The sequence below is a fragment of the Kogia breviceps genome, chromosome 9 (assembly GCF_026419965.1).
Source record: "Kogia breviceps isolate mKogBre1 chromosome 9, mKogBre1 haplotype 1, whole genome shotgun sequence".
Classification (NCBI taxonomy): domain Eukaryota; kingdom Metazoa; phylum Chordata; class Mammalia; order Artiodactyla; family Physeteridae; genus Kogia; species Kogia breviceps.
In genome coordinates this window covers 78532800-78550107 of record NC_081318.1, presented here as the reverse complement: position 1 = coordinate 78550107, position 17308 = coordinate 78532800, and the positions used below count along the sequence as shown (strand labels likewise).

At 35.6% G+C, this 17308-nt stretch overlaps 1 protein-coding gene, 1 long non-coding RNA gene and 1 other non-coding gene across 5 annotated transcripts in view; 2 read left to right on the top strand and 1 right to left on the bottom strand.

Annotated features, from left to right (window-relative positions):
• LOC136794864 (uncharacterized) overlaps positions 1 to 5353 on the top strand; it is a 177790-nt gene extending 172437 nt beyond the window's left edge. The window contains exon 3 of the long non-coding RNA XR_010842274.1: positions 5233 to 5353. This is a non-coding gene — a long non-coding RNA (uncharacterized lncRNA). The remainder of the gene's footprint in view (positions 1 to 5232) is intronic.
• Positions 1 to 17308, bottom strand: part of SEMA3D (semaphorin 3D) — a 214227-nt gene that overhangs the window by 82821 nt on the left and 114098 nt on the right. For all 3 annotated transcript variants that reach the window (XM_059073860.2, XM_059073858.2, XM_059073859.2), the window contains one exon: positions 6858 to 6920. In XM_059073860.2, coding sequence (XP_058929843.1) covers positions 6858 to 6920 — 63 coding nt within the window. The remainder of the gene's footprint in view (positions 1 to 6857; positions 6921 to 17308) is intronic.
• Positions 12527 to 12633, top strand: LOC131763132 (U6 spliceosomal RNA). Its single transcript, XR_009337531.1, has one exon. It is a non-coding gene; the product is annotated as a U6 spliceosomal RNA (small nuclear RNA).

Genomic DNA, 17308 nt, shown 5'->3' with positions numbered 1-17308 from the left:
ACACAGTAATATGAGATAAGCCAAGGCAAATAAAGAGGAAAAATATATGCAATCAGCAGATAAACTGCAGTGATGGCTTCACTGCTAGGGTAAGAGATTTTAATATTCCCTAGCTTTCATTTTGCTCACTCATGCTCACTGAAGGGACTTTCATTTATTGGTCTTTTCCCCATGAAGAGATTTATGCAGGGTGAAATCTACACATGGAACAGTACACAGGGAGGGCAAGAGTAGAGTTATATGCCTGGAGTAAGGTGGGATTCACTCACTGCCAGTGATTTCACCATTTTTTCAAAAGCTCAGTGTTACCAAAGAATCATAGAATTTAGAGGGTAATTGTTATGGAGTGAATATCTGTGTCCTCCCAAAATTCATGGGTTGAAAACCCTAAACCTCCCGGGGTGGTGGTATTAGGAGGTGAGGCCTTTAGGAGGTAATTAGCTTTAGAAGAGGTTTGGAGAGTGAGATCCTTATGATAGGATTAGTGCCTTTCTAAGAAGAGACCAGGGCACTTGCTCTCACTCTCTCTGCCCTGTGCAGATATCACAGGAAGATAGCCACCTGCAAGCCAAGAAGAGAATTTTCACCAGAGACCAAGTCGGTCTGCACTTTGACCTTGGATTTCCCAGCCTCCAGAACTGTGAGAAATATCTGTTGTTGAAGCCGCCTAGTTTATGGTATTTTGTTATGGTAGCCAAAGCCGAGTAACACAGTAATTTCACAAGATTCTGAAATCAATACTTGTACAAAGGAATAAAACTGCCTTTCCAGATTATAAATTATAAAATCAGAAAGACTAGGGACTGTGAGAGACACAGCACTGTTTTAAAAAGGCAAATAAGGCCCAGAGTGAAGTTTTACACACATAGGAGATATAATTTGAGTGATGATAAAGAAAAAGCTCTGAATCACACCTAAAACATTTCCCATCCTTTAACTTTCCTGGGAGTTGCTTTAGTAAAATGCAGCCAGCCCTGGAAAGTAACCTATTATGCTAGTTTTTACTTTGGTGAGAGGTCACCAAGGATTTATTTCTGAAATTCCTCTCTTCTCTCAGATTGGGCTGCCATGGAATAGCACCATGTATCCCGAGTTATCTGACACAGTTTACAAAAAAAAGTCAGTTCTGCTCAAAGTTTTCCGTGGTGAAGTTGATGGAGGGCAGTTCTCTGGGAAGCCTGGAGGCAATGACAGGGCAGTGAGGGGAAGAAACCCGGGACACAGATTCTAAAAGAGAAGGTCTCATTTTAAATTTTGCCCGGGGTAGACATTTCAGCCGAACACTGGAAGCAAAGCAAAAGCCTTTACAATGATTTCTCTTTTAATTTATAAAGGTTCCAAGATTTGCTTCAACGGCACGAGCAATAATTAACTTGGTTTAATTCACTTAGTGACCAGCATGGCTATTAATGGTGGTGTAATTCTGTGAGGCATAAAGAAAGATAAATTCACGAAGCGGCTGTTTTAACTTTCCCTGAAAGCTGGCTAATTTATCAGCTATTGCCCACAATGGCAAGGGTTGGGGCATGACACCAAACAATTCAATTCAGCCAGTAACGTACTCAACCTGGGAAAAGAACTGAATTTCTCCTTCCTTCCCCGTGTTTCCTAGCTACTCTCCTTCCCACCTCCCCAACTCTCCACTGGAAGAAAGAGAGAGAGAGAGAGACAGAACTAAAAACAAGTATCAGCTTTCTAATTCTCTCAAGTAAGATGATTTGTTTCAGTTTTTACCTCTCCTACACATCCTTACATATATCTAAAGAGATACACAATTAAATAAATAAAACAAATATGAAACAATTAATACTTAGAAAAAAGACAAGTAAATATTAGTTTATATATCAACACTTAGAATTTTTGTTTCCCCCTAATACCTAGAAAAATATTAGCAAAACAGAACTACTTGTAATTCTCTAACCTTACATATAGTCCAGTTAAATCCATACAGCTTTATATGTATTTCTGATAACTGACTTATAATCACTAATTCTAATTTATTTAGGTTATATATGAAAAGACACTTATGATTAAGAATGTAGTCTGCTTTTGTTTGGCATATTTTGCAGAATATTGTGATCCTCAAAGATTTTGTGATCATTTGCCACATGCCTATCATTGTGCTGCATCTTACGCTTGTCTAGCAGACTTCTGATAGAGTTCAGTCTGCAAAGATATCTGTTTAGGTCTTACAATGTTGAAAATATTTTAATAAGTTGTCAATGCTTCAAAATAAGTATAGGAAAATCCAAATATCCCATTTCTATCTTAAAAATGAAACATCGGGCTTCCCTGGTGGCGCAGTGGATAAGAGTCGGCCTGCCGATGCAGGGGACACGGGTTCGTGCCCCGGTCCGGGAAAATCCCACATGCCACGGAGCGGCTGGACCCATGAGCCATGGCCGCTGAGCCTGCGCGTCCGGAGCCTGTGCTCCGCAACGGGAGAGGCCACAACAGTGAGAGGCCCGCGTACCGCAAAAAAAAAAAAAAAAAAAAAAAAGAAACATCTCACAGGGGAGGATTTCGACAGAGCAAAACCAATTGTGGTAGAAGGGCAAAGAAAAACATTTTAAAGGAAAAAAATTGAGAGATATGCCTATAAAAATCTGTATATCAAGTAGGATAACTAGGAAATAATATTTTTTACATGAGTGGATCAGAAAGTAATAATATACAAATATAAATCCTAATTTTACAACTATATAAAATATTTAGCATTTATAGTAATGAAAGAATGTCAAGCTAAAACAACAAAAATAATTTTCTTTTTTGTTGGCAAAAATTAAATATATTTATTTCATTCATTAATGTATTAGTATTAAACATTAACTATATGTTGTATCCAACATTAGCAAGGGTAAGGGGAAATACACCCTCTTAAGATCATGCACTGCTGGATAAAGCATAAGAAGCATAAACTTTCTGGAGGGCCATTTTACAATGTATATAAAAGATTTTATATCCTTTGACCAGTAATTGTACTCAATAACCTAAGATGTTCACAATATTAATATATAAGGCTTTTCATGTGCAGCATCATTCACAATAGCTAAAACTGGATATCTACCAAAACTCTAACAATAGGGGATTGATGAAATAATATATAAAGGAATGCAGTGCAGCTATTAAAAGTAGTGTTATAAAAAAGGAATTTAATGACATGGGAAAATGCTCATGGAAGTCTGCGAAGTGAAAAAAAAAATGTTTTAAGGGACTATGTATACAATGATTTCATTCTGAAAAATAGTAAATAGATAAGATAGAAGAATAAACATCAAAACGTCACCAGCTATCTCTGGGTAATGTTCATGGGGGAAGAACTATTTACAGATGAATTCTATATAATTTGCAAACTTTCTACAATGAACACTTTGTTTTACTTTAGATGTTCTTAAAAAAAAATGTAATCAGAAAACTTTAGAGATGAAAGACCCTTTAATCCTATGTAATGTCTCCATCGACAAGGTTGTGCGCCCCTACAGTTAAGCCGACGGCTCAGGCCACCCAGACCCCATGCATTCTTTTGCATGGACTGAGCAGTTTACACCACTCTTTTATAGCAAGACCAGACATTTCTTTAGTGACTTTCTTTTGAATAATATTCGAAGCAGACACAAAATGCAACCAAATAGTTTCCTGTCACCTCTTCCCTTCCTTGGATTAATAAACTAGGGACTGTGCTCAAGAAAGTGGAATAGCTCTCTTTTGTTTCCTCTCCTTCCACTCCCTCCCCACGCCAATTAGCTAACTTTCATTATGGTAAATAATTCACTATTTTTCAGTTATATAGTACCTTTGTGTAAAGGGACAATCTTTCCAAACACTTGTTAATTCTAAACACACTCTTGGGAAGTAGGTAAAAATTACTAGAGAGAAGCGAGGAGAGAGGGTAATGCCAAAGGCAATAAAAGATGTTAATAAAACCACACACTTGCCTCAGTTTTCTGTCGCCCAAAATCTATGTAATGTTGTAAAATGAGGATCTGCATTATGGTTATCGTGAAGAGAGAAATGATTTGAGGGATACAGTTTGTAGACCTTACACACAGAACTCAGACCTTGATGTGTAGATTATAGTGTATTATAAGAGCATAGGTCGTGGGGCAAGCCTTCTGGATTCAATTCCTGGCTTCAATATTTACTAGGTATGTAATATTGGGCAAGTCATTTAATTGTTCTGGCCTCAGTCTTCTCATCTGGAAAATGAGGAATAAAAATAAAATCTAACATACTGGATTCAACGCGATTATATGTATAAAGCTTTGAAAGCAGTTCCCGGAACATGGTAAGTGCTATAAAAACGTTAGCTATTCTTAGTAACTCTAAAATACAGGATTATTTTTAAGGGGCAAATTGAAAAGAAGGAAACAAAGACTTGCATTATACCTACATAATTCAACAGCAAACTTTATAGACTTCAGTAAAAAGAGAGAAGCTCCCTAAATCTTTAATCCTAGGTTAACAATGTACTTAAAGTACACAGTGTACTTTAAAGTGTACTTAAAGTTAGAGGTGACTACAAGCTCTCAAATACAATTGAATTGGAAGAATAGGTTCCATATACTGGGTCTTATGTACTCTCTAGGATACCACCTTCAAGAAGGTTTATCACCCTTTGTTTTAGCTTGATAAGAGGGGCAACTGAGTTACTCTACAACTGGAATTAGTGAACATACTGAAATGAGAACACGGTCACAATTAAAACTTCACTGATTGACCTTGAGTGCTTATCCCTCACCTATTCCATGGGAAAATTGACACTACTCTATTGGAGTAAATTTAAAACACCTTTTTCCTACTTGCCTCCTTATCATACACTCAATACTGATGAAACACAAAAGTGTTCACACTGTTTATGACATGCTTCTACTGTTATGCACCCAAGTAAATTTGAAAAATCACAACCAAAGCATCCTTCTTTCCCATGAGTTCAAAAAAGTACTGTTGCTTTTGCAGACTGGGGCACCTGCTCACAGGGCATCTGACATTGAACAGGCTGGAGAGATTAGAGACATGAAAGGAAGAATATATTCTACATTAGTTTAAACTCTTTCATTTCTAGCAAAATAAAGGTAAAAACGTTTTCCTGTTGCATTTGAAGCACACAGTGTCTGATATATTTCTGCTAACATAAATGTGCCCCAAAAGTCACATTTAACACTAACTGAATACAGAATGAGGCATAACCAAACTTTCTTTCTTTTACTTTGTTTTGATTATTTTGTTTTGCAGGACAGTCATCCTTCGGTATCCTCGGCGGATTGGTTCCAGGACCTTGACATATATCAAAATCTGAGAATGCTCAAGTCCCTTATATAAAATGGCAAACACACAGCCTCCCATATACTTTATCTCTAGATTACTTATAATACTTAATACAATGTAAATGCTATGTAAACAATTGTAAATACATTGTAAACACTACGTAAATAGTTGCCAGTAAGCAATAAATTCAAGTTTGCTTTTTGAACTTTCTGGAATTTTTGGGGGGGGAATATTTTTGATGCACAGTTGGTTGAATTTATAGATGTAGAACCTGTGGCTAACTGTACAGTGGCTACATATAAGTAATCATTTGTGTAATATCTGTATCCCTCATTAGATTAAAAGATCCATGAAAGCTTTCATACACTATTAATGGACATATTTAAGCTCTTAATAAACATTTGTTGGATAAATGAATGAACAAATGAGTGAATAAAGTCTTCTAAGCTTTCCCTTAAATTCATTAGGCAACATTCGTCGTGTTGCTTTACCTTTATCACAATAATAAAGTGAGAATTGTTAAATCTAATTATGCTTTCATACAACACATACTATTCACTGTTATTAAATATGAGGGCACTGCTCTTTAATACACCTGGGTTATAGTGGTTAGAGGAAACATTCCAGGATACTGCAAAGGAAGCCACATGATGTCCACGCTTTTGCCCAAAGTTAGAACTTTTTCATCTTGAGTTACATTCAGGAAGTGATTTCTTTTTTCCAAAGAAGAGCAATTCTCCCTATCATTACAGGGCAAGAAGTCAGGGCAGAACACAGAGCATCTGTCCTGAATCAGGACATTCAGATGAGAAGAGGCAGTTAGAGCCACAGCATTGCTGGAGATAAAAAAGGCAACACAATTTGGGGAAGCATGTAAGACAGCTTGGACAGTGCAAAAGCGATCCAGACAAGACACCCCAAAGATGATGAGGGCAGTTATACCTGTCAAAGGGGTTTCTCTGGTCCTTAAGGGAGCTTAAACTACAAGTTTATACTAGGACCCCATTATTTATCCTTTACAAGTTATTTCCTATAGTTACACTTAAATAAATTTTGGAGTAAATTATTTCTAGTTCTTATTCCAGACTGTTGTATTATTCATTTTCAACCCATCTTTCTTAATAGCTCTATAATGTCTACTTTGCAAGAATTCTTGTAGATGTTGTAAGTTTAATTTTACCCCAAATTAAATAAAATGTCAAGTGTGTGTTTGTAATGCTGAAACCACTGATGATTTTGTGTACATTCACAAAATACACGCATTAGATGAAAAACACACAACCCTAGAAATACAGTATTTTCTGATGGTTTATTTTTAAATATTTTAAATGTATTTCTGAGATTTTTTTTGTGAAGAAAATACAGTCAGAATTAACACTTTAGAAATGGTAGTATTTCTAAATTTCTGAGAATAATGTCATTCCTTTTGGCAAGGTAGAAACATTTTATACCGTATTAATCTTTACACAGAATATTAGTGTAGTCTTAAAAATAATATACTACTGCCATTAATTCAATAAAATCCAATATAAATATTTGCTATCATATCAGCACCAGTTTAACAAAGATGTTTTTTAAAGTGTCATACTTACATTGGCATCTTTCCCAGCTAATTTACACAATTCCACCCGTTCCTTTGCAGCAGGCCAATAAATCTGTAAAACATTTCAAGGTGTGTTAGAATCTGAATATCTAAAACACCACACAATTCTAATTAGGAAAGTGAGTGTGTGAAATTAAAGAGTGGCTATCAAGACAAAAGCATGCCATTAGATAGGATGTAGGAATTTTGAGATTTAAATATTTTCCAAAGCCACCCTAAAAAGATAAGAAAACAGTGGGCAGAATCATCCACTTGTTAATCTTCTAATTTCTTTTTAAATGTATTTAATAATAGATAAATCATGTTGAGTAGGCCATAACTTCTTACTGTGACGTCAATAGAATTTCAGGTTAGCATTTGCTTAGGTAAGAGATTCTTTTTACCCTGTTTTTCTGTTTTCTCAGAGTGGTAGTGCATTATAAACAAGTGCAATGAGGTGTGAGAAACAGCTCTTTGTCACAAACATAAGTTATCACTCCAAGTCAAAGACCAGTGTGGACTTGTTGACAATATTTAACACAGATAGAGCTGAGATGCACCTGTCATTTAAACATTAAGTAAGACAATAAGCATTATCTTATTTCAATCTCACAATGACCCTATGAGATAGCTGTACTTAATCTCCCTGTTTTCAGGTCAGAAAATTTCTTCACACAGTCATTAAACAAGTAAAGGGCCATGAAGCTGGTTCGCAACAGCCAAAATATGACCCAAAATCTGCCCCTTGAACTGGGGGGGGGGGTCTCAACCACTACATAATAAATAACATTTGGGCAAATGCATAAGGACAAAGGCAGAAGGCTCTTTGATTGGTCACTTTTAATCATGCTTTATCAGTCTTGAACTTATCACAAATAGTTGGTTTTGTTTTTTAACAAAATTTAGAAATTCTTCCAGGAAGTTTTTCAAAATAAGGCCCCAAACAGTTGCATTACTCCATTAGCTTACAGAAAGAAATGCTCTTTGTTAAGCTATAGACAAGAAGAAACAAGAAAGTCAAGCTCTGAGTAGCTTATATGTTCCAAGAGTTCTGACAAACCTTTATTATGTTTCTCACCAATGTTAGCAGAAAATATTTTAATAGGTGGGGAAAAAAGAAAATATCCTGAGGGAATACACTGAAAGAGACTTGTTAAACCTGGAATGAACAAATGATTTAGAAGTCACTAATGTTTACATGATATTATCCTCATAGTGAAATTTTAGGGTTTTATGTCTCTGAGTAAAGAAGAACATAGACTAGCACTTACAGTCTCTGAACAGACAAATACGATTAAATTACTGAGATTTTTAAATGAAGTAAGGTTGTACATTTAGAGCACATTTTAACAACTACAAATTACAATCAAAGGGTGTACATAGATAGGGTCGTTGAGCGTCAACAGCAGGCTCAGTTGACCAGCTAACCTGGATGTGGTTCACAATGAAGACCTAAAGATGCTATTTATAAAGAATGGTTTAAATCACTGCAATTATACTTTCACATAATTTTGAATAGTAGCCAGCAATAAAACATGAATAGACTACAGCAATGAAGAGCAATATGGGGGCTTCCCTGGTGGCACAGTGGTTGAGAATCCGCCTGCCGATGCAGGGGACACAGGTTCGTGCCCCGGTCCGGGAAGATCCCACATCCCCCGGAGCGGCTGGGCCCGTGAGCCATGGCCGCTGAGCCTGCATGTCCGGAGCCTGTGCTCCACAACGCGAGAGGCCACGACAGTGAGAGGCCCGCGTACCGGGAAAAAAAAAAAAAAAAAAGAGCAGTATGAATGGACCTTAGCAATTCATTATTAGGCGAAAAAAGTATATTCCCCAAAATGACAAACAGCATGATCTCCGTAGAATAATGTTTAAAACAACTAAGATAAAAGACACTTTTTAGGTATATATGTAGATACAATAAATAAGTAAAAAGAAAAGCAACAGAGTGATGAAAATAGGACTCAGGAAGATACCCAAGACTGATAAAAAGATTATACTGGCGGTAATAAACAGGTTATTTAACAGATTTTAGCTTTTGTTCTGGATGGTGCATTTTCAAGTGTTTACTACATAATTTAAAACAACTAAGTAATGTAAGTTAGTAAATAAATCAAAATGGGCCATGCACAGGTCAAATGACATTAGTACATCATCGACCTGGAATCATGAAGTCCTAAATAAATGAATATATGAATAGCAAAAATAAAACACTGTAGCTGTCAGGAAATTTGACAGTTTCTTCACACTGTTTTTTATTGTTTGTTTTTGTTTTTAATCACAGGTAGCAAAAATACTGAATTGAGTGGGTTTTTTTGCCCCTTTAAAAATAACATCCTGAATTTATGAAAACTTTGCTTCATATTTGAACTTATAAACTCAAGGTATCCTCTCACTTTTTTCTTGCTGATTCTTTTTTTTCATTATTTTTAATTGTGGTAAAATATCCATAACATAAAATGTACCATCTTAGCCATTACAGTATTGTTAAGTATATTCATTGTGTGCAACCAATCTCAAGAATTCTTTCATCTTGCAAAACTGCAACTCTGCACTTTCTGTTATTGAATATTACAGTGATTTTGCAAAGGATAACTCTGTATCATTGGAATGAAAATAAATAGTACACAGAAAGCATGTTCATGATGTGTCAACTGGCTTAATCACTCATTCATTTTATTTGGTCTCTAGTCTAGATTAATATTTATTTGAATCTTTTCAATATGTCAGATCTTGTTCTTTTCTGTTTTATACAATGGTCAGATTTAGTCCCATTTCAGAAATAAATTTAGAATAAATATTTGTAGATTTGTTCAGACCTGAATATTTTATTGGTATTAGTACTATACAAAAAAAGAAAGAAAAGGAAATAAGGACTCTTTCACACGAATTGTGACTTAAAAGGAAAAATAACATCACTGGGTTCTATTCTTTTACCTTTAACCAGTGTATTGGGTGACTGAGTTGAAGTAAATTATGAGAGGAATGATGTTTCTAAAATTAATTTTGAATGTATTTATAGGAGCTTCAAAACGGAGGGAGCTATTTAAAGACTGACAAAATGTGGAAGCAATCTTCTTTATCATTTTTGAAACCTAAATGGAAGCACCAAGGTTAGCACAGAGTAGTTACTGTTCATTAACCATTTGTTCATTAGACACATAATTATGAAAGGGCTTCTGTATACCTGGCAAGGTGTGGCACTGAGGTGCTAAGATGTGAGTCAGAAAGACAGTGCTGTAAACAGATAGGGTTAAGTGCACTTCCACAGGAGATATAAACACTATAAGAAGAGAGCAAAGAGGATGGAGCCACTATGCTCAGGGAGCCCTAGTGCTCAAGGAGCACTAAGTGGGAAATGAAGTCCCTACCAGTCCTGACCTCTGAGCCATAGTTTTAAATTACTTGCTTTTAATAGTTTCAACTCTAAAGTAACAGTTTAGCTTAGCTTAATAGTTTCAACTCTAATTTTGTCTTAAAGACTTGATACTAAAATAGTAATTGCAGATTCTTTTTTCTCTTTGCAAAGGGATACAAATTTCTAAAAGATGTTTTAATGGTTTTGTTGTACATTTTCAGTTATTAATTTTAAGTCATAAAACTGTAAATTGAATTGTGTCATCCTAGTAAATGAAGCCATAAAACTAAAAGGACAAGCTTCCAACAATTGGTTTTTTGATTAGTGCGTAAATGTTATGCAAAGATATTCAAGCACTGAGAATGTGTTGGACTCCAAAAACCAATTTAAATATATCTTCTAATGTCTGTTTACAAAGCAGATTTTTTTCCCCAAAATGTTATCTCACTTTTCGTCATTCACCTTCAATCCCATAAAGTCTAAAACCTGTTAAAAACAGAAATTATCCTTGGATCATTATTGTTATAGCATAGGAATTCTAAGATAGTATCACAAAGACAATTTTACTTTTTTTTTTTTTGACAATTTTACTTCTTAAGGAAACATTTAAGCCTTAAAAATAAAGTTATTGAGGTTATATACTGGCTTATTTTGACACAGTGCTGTCAAGAATTTAGGAATCAAAAATAGAATTATCATAATAATAACAATGTAGGAGATATCTGATTGTCTTCCAGACTGTAAACATTTACTTAAAAGGAAAAAAAAATAAAAATCATTGTAGTTGTGCCAATATTTAAAAGCTATCATTTTAATTATGATTTATGGTGAGATTTTATTTTACTTGCCCATTCTAGTCATTAGAATAAGGGGTTTTTTTTAATATTCCTTTTGATCCCTTTTGGTAAACAATGTAAAGAGATAAAATTTCACATAACTCAATCTAAAAATAAAGCAAAACAAAAACCAACCAAGATTTCCACACACTCTTAAACTTACATAGGATTGGAAGAAATATGTTCAAGTAACATATTTGTTTTTCAATAATCTTTTGAAGTGACATATACAATGTGACATATATATCTCTATCTCTAGCTGTATAAAAGCATCCCACCACTTCCATATATTTCTAGTCAAACTGTGTGTACATGTGTAGATGGATACAGAGGGGGAAAAGAGTAAGAAACAAAGAGAGATAGACAGATACATAGAGGGAGAGAGAGATGTTAACTCTGATTGGGTATAGAGTATTTCATATATAGTATCAAGTTTCAGCATCGTTTAAACAAAAGCCCAAGAGGTACCTGAGATCTTGAAATTATTTCAGTAGCCCAGGTAGTACACTTTGAGATTGCCTCACTCTCAGACAGAAATCACACCCCACACTTAAAAATACAAAGTCCACAATATCTATAAAAGGCCCTCTTGATCATTAATTAGGTAATGGGAAAGTTTTGAGGTAGTGATTATCACTACTCTCTTTGCTTGCTGAATTTGTCAAAAGAAAGATGACATACACATGTTCTTGCACTTTGTTGCTTTGAACACACAGAATCATGCCATATTAAAAGTTCCAGTAAGCAAGACAAGCAAAACACATACCACTGTTTCTAAAAGTTGATGCAGCTGTATTACTCCTTTAGAAAGTTACCCACAGACATTTTTCTTTCACTTTTCAAAGAGAGGCATACCAGAAGCAGAGGTGCTACTTGCATAATTGCCATATTTTAATTGTCCTGAAATAGTCCCACAGAATGCTAGTTCTTAACATTGTATGATGTACCAGACACAGCTTTTAAGCTATCATTTTGGTGGGAGTAGTCTTCAGGACCTTGGAGCCTAGACATCAAGGATCTCAAATATGTACAAAGCTGCTCTCTCCACCCACATGTAGGACAGACATCAGAAGTCAAACAGATCCTTTCTGTGGATCCTGATAAGCCCAAGAATTTCTCTCAACATAGTTATCTACTGTGTAACCACTAATTGATCCACTACAAAATAATTAGGGGCTGCAAATTGGTTTTAATTTGAGTGCTAATCTTAGAGATCAAGTTGGTAACAGAAAACTACATGGGAAAGAAGAGAAGTAAGTTTACAAAATGTCTCCACTTGAAGATGATAATTTATGGGTTAAAGTTTTAAAACAAGTATGTCTGATAAGTCAGTTTCCATATTCAGTAATTTACTGACCTAACCATGTTAGTATGTTATGTTGTTTTCATAGTATTTCATAATTGAAATTGATCATTTCCAAAAAATTAATTTTTGCCTGTTACACTTGGAAGGATCAAATATTAACCTCTAATATTATATATGTAGTGCTCACTTTTGGCAGCACCTATACTAAAATTGGAATGACATAGAGAAGATTAGCCTGCCCCTGCACAAGGATGACATGCAAATTCATGAAGGGTTACATATTTTAAAATAAAGAATGAGTAAAAATATGTACATATCTGTTTCCTTCAGAGTTATAGAATGTAGATTACTAGTGTAGATTACTAGTATGAAAAGAGATCATTCTGATGAAATAAACATTGTCTTCACTGTCACTTTACATAAGCTTATATGCTATAAAGTTAAATTTTAAGCACATTTTTCAAGAGATTTAATATTAATTTCCTTATGAAACGATAGCAGGAGCTGTATGCATTTTAAAATATAACCTATGATCTGGTTATCTTATATTGATTCTATTTGCTTATCTCTATCCAAAATCCAAAATCGTTTGTTTTTTGAAGCATATTTACTTTACTTTGAAGACAAATAGGCAGGAGGATCTCACAGTAAAATGCTGCAATGTCTCTAACAATTACTGTTTCATTTATAAGTTATATAATTCATTAACAGTTATTTTATAACGTGAAATGTCAGGCACTTTATTTTTAATTATTTAATCTTAGGCAAGTTACAGAAACATTCAAATAATGATAAGGCCTTTATAACAACATCCTAAGGAAATTCTAATTATATCTGCTCTTTGTTTCATCTTTGGAAAAGCAATTTAATTGACTCAAGTTAGCAAGTGCAAGGTCAGTCAAATGCCCTTTGGCCTAATTCAGAGATGCCGAGACAACTGAATGGAATACACAAGAGGAAGTTACAACTTGTTCATAAAACCTAAGTAAAGACAAAAACTCACAGCCTTAAAAATGCAAGTGGCCATCTCTGTCAACGAACAGGATTCAAGTTTTTGACTGGTTGTAAAAATGTTGGGAAAATGCTGCTCTAGATGCCATATGATACAAGGATTTGAAAAACAAAGGAGTGACTACTCCGGAGTCTCAGTTCCAAGAACACAGAGAGGTAGGAGATCTTAGCTCAAAGACCGAAGTACCGGGAAAAAAGGACAGGAGAGCCAGCGGTAAAGCGCGTAAAACTGAAAGCGGCTGGGGTACAGACTGTTAGAGAAGGGAAGTTTCAATTCTCAAGGTTTGCCTCTAATCGCCCACATAGCTTTGTTCGTGAAGTCTTGGATGAGAACTGTCTCTCCCTGTCCTGTTTTAGGACTCAGCCCAAAGCCTCTTTGACATTTAGCTTTCTTCCGTCAACCAGCTCCGAATTCCACTACACTCGCGTCTACCACATCCATCTGCTCCCTTCTTTTTGCAAGTAGATTTAGTTTGGGACCTTTTCCTGGCATAAAGAGCAATGAACTGCAGTGGAATTGGAAGACGTGGGTTCGAGTCTCTACTGCACCACTTGTTAGCAGCGAATGCTGCACTGCCAAATGTCATCTTAGCATTATCCGCAGAATGAGCTTGTTCTACCTGGAGTGGCAGAAGCTCAACGAATATACTGCATGAAAATGAGAGAAATGCTACTGTATCATACAAATTAAAACAAAATTTAAGAAATCCACAAATGGGTTGGTGATTTTGAACTTGTGGTGCAATTACACTTGTGGATAAATTTCAAAATTTTGTGAGGAATACAAGTCACAGTCTCCCTTCTCTTCTTACAGGAAGTATATGACTCATTAAAGTTGAGTGGCCGCTGATACTAAGTGACAAGAGACATTGTGTTTTCTTCCTACCCTCTTTAGCACCTGGCACAGCCCGCATACATAAAAAGTACTCGGAAATTATTGAAAAGTGATCTGCAAAGTTTCCTTTAAAACTGGAGACAGAGACAGAGTCCTTGTCGAGTTCCGGCAGAAGTCTGAGCGGTCTGACAACATCCTGACAGTCCATTACAGTGACCAGATGGGACCTGCACATCAGCACCCGGGTGGGGGAGCCCGCCCATCCATGAACGAGGCAATTGTTTCACCTCTGTGATTACTAGACAGCATGTGCTCTGCAGGCAACAGAGCAGGTTAATCACCGTGAAACTAAGCAGGGTGCCTTATACCAAAACTTAATTTATTGGGGAGTCCACAGGGTTTCCAAGGGTTTATATTTTCTTTATTTCAAGTATTAACTAAGAATAAAGAGTGGCAATTTTCTTTTATCAATAACTTGATTTCAAATGAGAAGTTATTTATTCTCAGTCTTTTCACCTAAATAATAGACTTCCAGGGTCACGTGTTAGATGAGAACATCTTATGCAGCCATGAAATGAGTTAATGAACTAGAGTCAGAAGGTCACTCTGATTTATAAAAGCATTTCTGCTTATACTCAATATAAAGCAAGCAAGTACAGAATCCCCATGTATGAAAACCCTCTTGTTGCAGACTTCCTTAAGGAAAGGGAAATAACAAAGTCCTTTTCATGCTACACAAAAAAAGGGTGTTTAAATATGCCACTGAAAATTATTATAGTTAAAATTATAAACTCATTTCGATTAGTGATTTTTCTAATAACAATCATTAAAATAGGAGAATATTTTGATGAATTTCAAGTAAACTGACTAATTTTTATAATTACGTACCTCATCTTCATGTTAAATAAGGATAATATGAAATTACGTTACAATTGCTGGGAAGAAGAAAAAAAAGTTAATAGAGTCATTCCATGTTTATAAATGTGACCATCTGCTCAAAAAGAAAGTCAATCTTCTTAAGAGTGTCTGAGTTCTAGCTTTTAAGTGTTTTAAGTTTACCAATATTTCCTTTTAAATAGTTCTGATTGTTTTTTGGTTAATAAACAAAAGAATTAAAGTTCTTAAAAGTGGGGACCTAAATTTTATTAGCAAGGTGAAATGAAATTGTCTCAAGTTATTCCATAAAAATAGGGAGTTCTATTTTAGGTAGGTTATAAATTTATATTGCTTTGACACATTGTTTTCTCATTTTAAAACCCATAGGAAAACTTCTTTGTTTTCTGCCAGAAACATATTTAGTGCTTTTTACCTTAAACGTCAATTACATTAAACATAAAAATTTTAAGTATTATACTGCTTTTGCCTTCAACACTGTAAATTTAGCTAATAGGTTTTTGTTGGGGCCCGGTTAATAATCTTCACCTTTGTTTAGCTAACATGGCAATTCTTTGAACATTTTATGTAAAACATTTAATTTTGACACATATCAGTTTCAAGAGAAAATATTTTTAATTAAATAAAAAGAAAAAAGATAATTAAGTATTGTCTCAAAATGAAAGTAAGCTATTTGAAGACTAATTGTTAGATTATTTTAAAATGGATCATTGCATATCCTACACTCTCATTTATTATTCTCGGTTATGGCTTAGCTTTGCTAGAACCCAACAGAAATACTATTGAAAAACATGGGAAACAAGATGTAAAACAGAAAATGTTTTGAATAAGGCTATTAATATCCAAAATCCAAATAATACTAATAAGAATACTGACATTCCCCATTTGGTTACTCCTATGATTCTAGAGTATATACATCAGGAATGATATACAATGAGCTTGCCTGTTATATTTGGAGGTAAAGCAACATTCTTCTGAGAGCTCATTTTATGGCTTAGATAGTAGAGCAAGATGTTAAAAAAAGAAATTTTAGCTGAGAAAAAATTTAAAATGAGGTGCTAGCTGAGGATGCAAAAATCTTCAAAGTAGGTGGCCAAGAATCATTTAGATGATTTCACCTATGTTCAAGCTATACAATAGTTGGACACTGGAACTTACAAAGTTTTTTCCTTTCCCTTGAGAAGGATATTTTGTCTGAGACAGTTGTGTCATGTGTCTTACAAGCCCCAGGGTGAGGAGCAGGTGACAGGGAAGGGGCTTCGGGACCTCAAGAAGCACTTACTGTTGAACATGCCATTTGTGGGACATTGTGGACAAATGTCTAAAGGGTGAGAGAGACTGACAGGTTTCAGTGGACACAGAGGCCAGGCTCAGTGGCTATACTGATATCAACCTGAACTTCTAGAGAGTGTCCAGGAAAATACACAAGATAGCTTCCTATGGAACAGATGGGAGACATGGTCACACAAAAATGCGATGGCATGAGGTCACCTTAGGTCCTGTTCAAGAAGGCTGAATCAAAAGACTTCAGAAGTTAACACTTCATGGAACTGCAACCTCTCTCAGATAAAGAATGAGGACACACCAGTCAGAGGAGAAATGCAGTCACGCTTATCCAGAAAATTTCAAGGGAAAGAACTCCAGAAAGAGGAAATTCCACAAACTCACAGAGGGGCCAATGAAAGAAAAGTCACCCTTCTTTAAACATGTGACAAGACCAGAAAGTTGAGAAGTGAGATCCCTCTGACAATGGCAAAAGACATTTTCCTGAACCCCTCTCCTCTTCTCTTCTCCTGATACTACACCACAGGGTCAGACACTGACTGTAACAGCTTAGAGAAGAGGAGGAGCACAGTCAGGGTCAGGAGAGAAGAAGCCTCTGAACATCTCCCTTCTCAGGAACCTGCCCTCCCTCCCATGGCGTGCCCAAATGGGGACAGGTAGAGCAAGCAAAGGTTCAATTTTAAATGAGGTTAGACACTATGTTACATTAGACTGGACCTTTTAATTGCTGGAAAACAACTATCTGTACTCTCTAAGAGTGACCTTGAAAGCCATGGGGTCTGCTGGAGTCATCAAACAGGTCCAAGGAGAAGACCCAGTCCCACAGAGCAGATTGAAAGGGACTGTGGGAGGCAAAATAAAGTTGTTTATTATTATACCCCATGAGTTGACATAACGGTTGCTGCTGGATTAGTAGGTAAAATAAATAACAACTGTA